The sequence below is a fragment of the Octopus bimaculoides genome, chromosome 1 (genome assembly GCF_001194135.2).
Source record: "Octopus bimaculoides isolate UCB-OBI-ISO-001 chromosome 1, ASM119413v2, whole genome shotgun sequence".
NCBI lineage: Eukaryota > Metazoa > Mollusca > Cephalopoda > Octopoda > Octopodidae > Octopus > Octopus bimaculoides.
In genome coordinates, this window is record NC_068981.1 from 186,887,848 (window position 1) to 186,891,398 (window position 3,551).

The 3,551-nt window shown below is 33.9% G+C and overlaps 1 protein-coding gene across 8 annotated transcripts in view; it reads left to right on the plus strand.

Moving 5' to 3' along the window:
* The window catches only part of LOC106879245 (uncharacterized), an 894,824-nt gene extending 891,502 nt beyond the window's left edge, over nt 1-3,322 (plus strand). For all 8 annotated transcript variants that reach the window (XM_052973269.1, XM_052973286.1, XM_052973261.1 and 5 more), the window contains one exon: nt 3,224-3,322. In XM_052973269.1, the coding sequence (XP_052829229.1) occupies nt 3,224-3,307 (84 nt within the window). In that variant the 3' untranslated portion in view covers nt 3,308-3,322. The remainder of the gene's footprint in view (nt 1-3,223) is intronic.
* Nucleotides 3,323-3,551: the final 229 nt, after the last annotated feature.

Consider the following 3,551-nt stretch of genomic DNA (forward strand, 5'->3'; position numbering starts at 1 on the left):
ATATATATATATATATATATATATATATATATATAGTTGAAATTTCCAGAAAAACAAAAGACGAAGACAGGTGTATAAACAACAAACAGGTGTATTAGTTTAACGTTCGGGAAGGTGAGAAAGTCTTTTACGTTTCGAGCCTACGCTCTTCAACAGAAAGGAACCCGAGGAAATAAACAGAGAGAGAATAAGAAAAACTTTTGGAGCTAGCGGTCAATATATATGTGTGTGTGTGCGCGCGTGCGTGTGTGTGATGTTCGTATGTAGCTTATTAGTTGGTGGCTGTATACAAATGTAAGCTCCTGCTCAGAAAGTAACATTTCCCCTCTAACCACTGATCATTGTTTACCGCAACCTCTTCATTTGGTTCTACTCCATTACGTTTTCATTTTAATCTTTGAATATGTTTCTTTTTTCCTTCGAGTATTTATTTGAAGAAAATAATGCTGTGATGCTAAAAGCTTGCTTGAGAACTACTGCACCCAATTATTTTTGTCAACTGAATTGATTCTATATTATTAGAAATAAATTTTAACTGTATTGATAGTTATAATGATGTCTCTAGAGGTTATTTAAAAATATTAATTGGCGTTCCCTTGCCGAAACAGTATAAATGATCTATATTTCTTAACATAAAACTGTTGTTGACTTAAATATTTATAAATATATATTTTCATAAATTTATTTACTTATTCATTTATTGAAGAAAAATGTTTTAATTTAAACAGAAATATTGAACAGAAAGTATTTCTAATACTTTTTGGAAGTCTTAAAATATAGGTCTTCCATTAAAGTGTTCTTTAAGACTTGATCATGTTCGGATTTGTTTTGGTTTTCATTTTTTTGTTCTTTCGTTTTGTTTTTGTTTTCTTTATTTTTTTCAGTCTACTTCAGCCATAACTTTTGTAAAAGTACTTTCTACTAAACATATTCACTCTTACAGAGATACAGACACAGAGGCACCCACAGACACACAGACATATACAAAAGTATTTGTATTAAAGTAAATGAAAATGCACGCAATACAAGAAGTAGAGTTTATAGTTTTATTTTAAGCTTAAATTTCACAAGATTAAAATCGCTAGATTCACGTTTTTGATCTTCAGTTGCCTGAGGAGCAGAAGTGTGAAACAAACAGTTAATGGGACTATGAAACTAACTGAATCTTCAAATAGTGTGCGGATGAAACATATCGACCTTTTTGTTTCGTACTTTCGATCAGCAGAAAGTATTAGAAAAATGCATGACTAAAATAAATGACTAAAATGGTATCAAATCGTTCCTTAATTTCAACACCTAATTATGACATTTTTTTAATCGAAACAAAGATACAAGTTGAAATGAACAAAAGTCAACCAAAATATCTAAAATCTAGAGTGATGTTTAATAGCGGTAGAAGCAAAAGTAATATTTATCCCCATTTAAAAGTGGGTGTTGTGTTAAAACACAAAATACTGCATTATTTACCATGAGAAAACTTTTCAAATAGATTTGTAGTGCATATAAGCACTCATGTTTATATTGCTAGCGGGAAATAATCGTCCGTCATCACCGCCTGGTCTATTACTAGAGTGATGTATTTTGATAAACTTCATGCGTTTTCTCAGTCGTTTGTATAGTTTCAAGGATGAAGAGATTTATTTCTTCTTTGAACGAAAACAGAGACTTGGAAACAGCTTGCTTCTACAAGTACAGTCAATCGGTTTCAGATGTCATCAGGAGCGAATGCGCACCGTTTTGGAGCCTTCCTCTCAATGGCTACAGTGCATCGCCTCCACTCACTAGTGTGAAGCTCCGCCTACTGGGTCGTTCCATAAAACTCGGTTGTATAGATTCAACAATGTAGGAATTTGTTGTTTCTTTGAACGAAGACACATTTTATTTACTTAATCTAGCTAATCTGAATTTCACTTTTAATAATATCTCAACCCTTTATTAACGAGAGATTCGATCATCAGGAATATTTCTTCGCTCCGAGATTATAACCGTCCATCCATCTGTCCATTCATCCATCTTCTTCACCACTATTCTTGGGAGGGTCGTTGAGTCGTCAGGCACCTCTTCCGTAGATTCCTGTCAGAAGCAACTATCATTACACTTTCCGGCTGGATTCCCAAGCGTGACCAACTGAGACTATGGATATCAACCAACCATCTAGTTCTTCATTTATCCATAGATCTCCTGCTTATTTGCTCGACAAGAAGAGTCAGTCTATACTAATGGTTCTCAACTATTTTTTGCCTATGGACCCCTTTGATTCCTATTTCACTCTACGGTCCATGTTAAAAGAAATCCTGTTATATTTTTATTATCAAATATTCTTGGTAATTGTATTAAAAACATTGTTAAAATATTCTGTGCATTGTAGAAACAACCAATTTATTGTTCGTAAGCTTTAACAGCAAAATATTCTTTATATGAATATATGAGTGTTTGTATTAAAGTAAATGAGCAAATATTCTTTAAGACTTGATCATGTTCGGCTTTGTTTTGTTTTTTTGGGGGGTGGGGTCGTTCTTTTGTTTTGTTTTGTTTTCTTTATTTTCTTCATAGTCTACTTCAGCGATAACTTTTGTAAAAATACTTTCTACTAAACATATTCACTCTTACAGAGATACAAACACAGAGGCACCCACAGACACACAGACAAATAAAGTAAATATTTGCTCGAAAGCTTTAACAGCAAAATATCCTTTATAAGAATATATGAGTGTTTGTATTAAAGTAAATGAAAATATTGACCCCCCCCCCCCCCCACTTATGGATTACATGGCCCTCAATTGACAACCACTGGTCAATTCGATTCAGTCCTGCAACTTTCTAATCACTTGTCCGTAGTAACGAAGCTATGGCTTAGAACATATTGTTCTCAATGAGCGTTCAATAAGGCCACAAATTACTTGCAATATTCGGATTATTCCCCCTTTACAAAACCAAACTGTTCTTGAGCTCTAATACTAATTGCCAATGTTAATGAATTGGTTAATGATCTCGTATCTCGAACTAGCCTACTTCAAATGTCTTTGTCATTTCAAATCATTTGTGTCATCAATGCTTGCAGAGGGCCACACATGAAATTATCTCATTTCGCCTCCCTCTTGAATCTATGTAAGTATATAACATTTACATACATTAAATGTTTAATTCACTAATAAAATAAAATAAACGCTGCTTCTTGTGTTTCTTTTATTTATTCAATTCAAAAGCTCCTTCTGTATTGTAGCTTTTAGAAAGCAGTGAAGACACTCGCGCACGAAACGCTACCGGGAAACGCTTCATCCAAAGACTTGCAAACGGGAGGGTATGAAATCAAATATTATTACTACTACTACTACTACTACTACTACTACTACCATCATCACCTAATTGGAAGGAATGATTAGTCTTCACACACACTCACCTTCACTTACGTTTTTTTCATTCTTCACCGGAGTATTTGAATTTCCATGGTTGCAACTTTCGCGAGCGAAAATACAGCAAATCACCTTGTCCATCAGCCTGTTTCATTTCCTCCCCTCTGGATATTATTATCATATCACTTCAGGTCATAA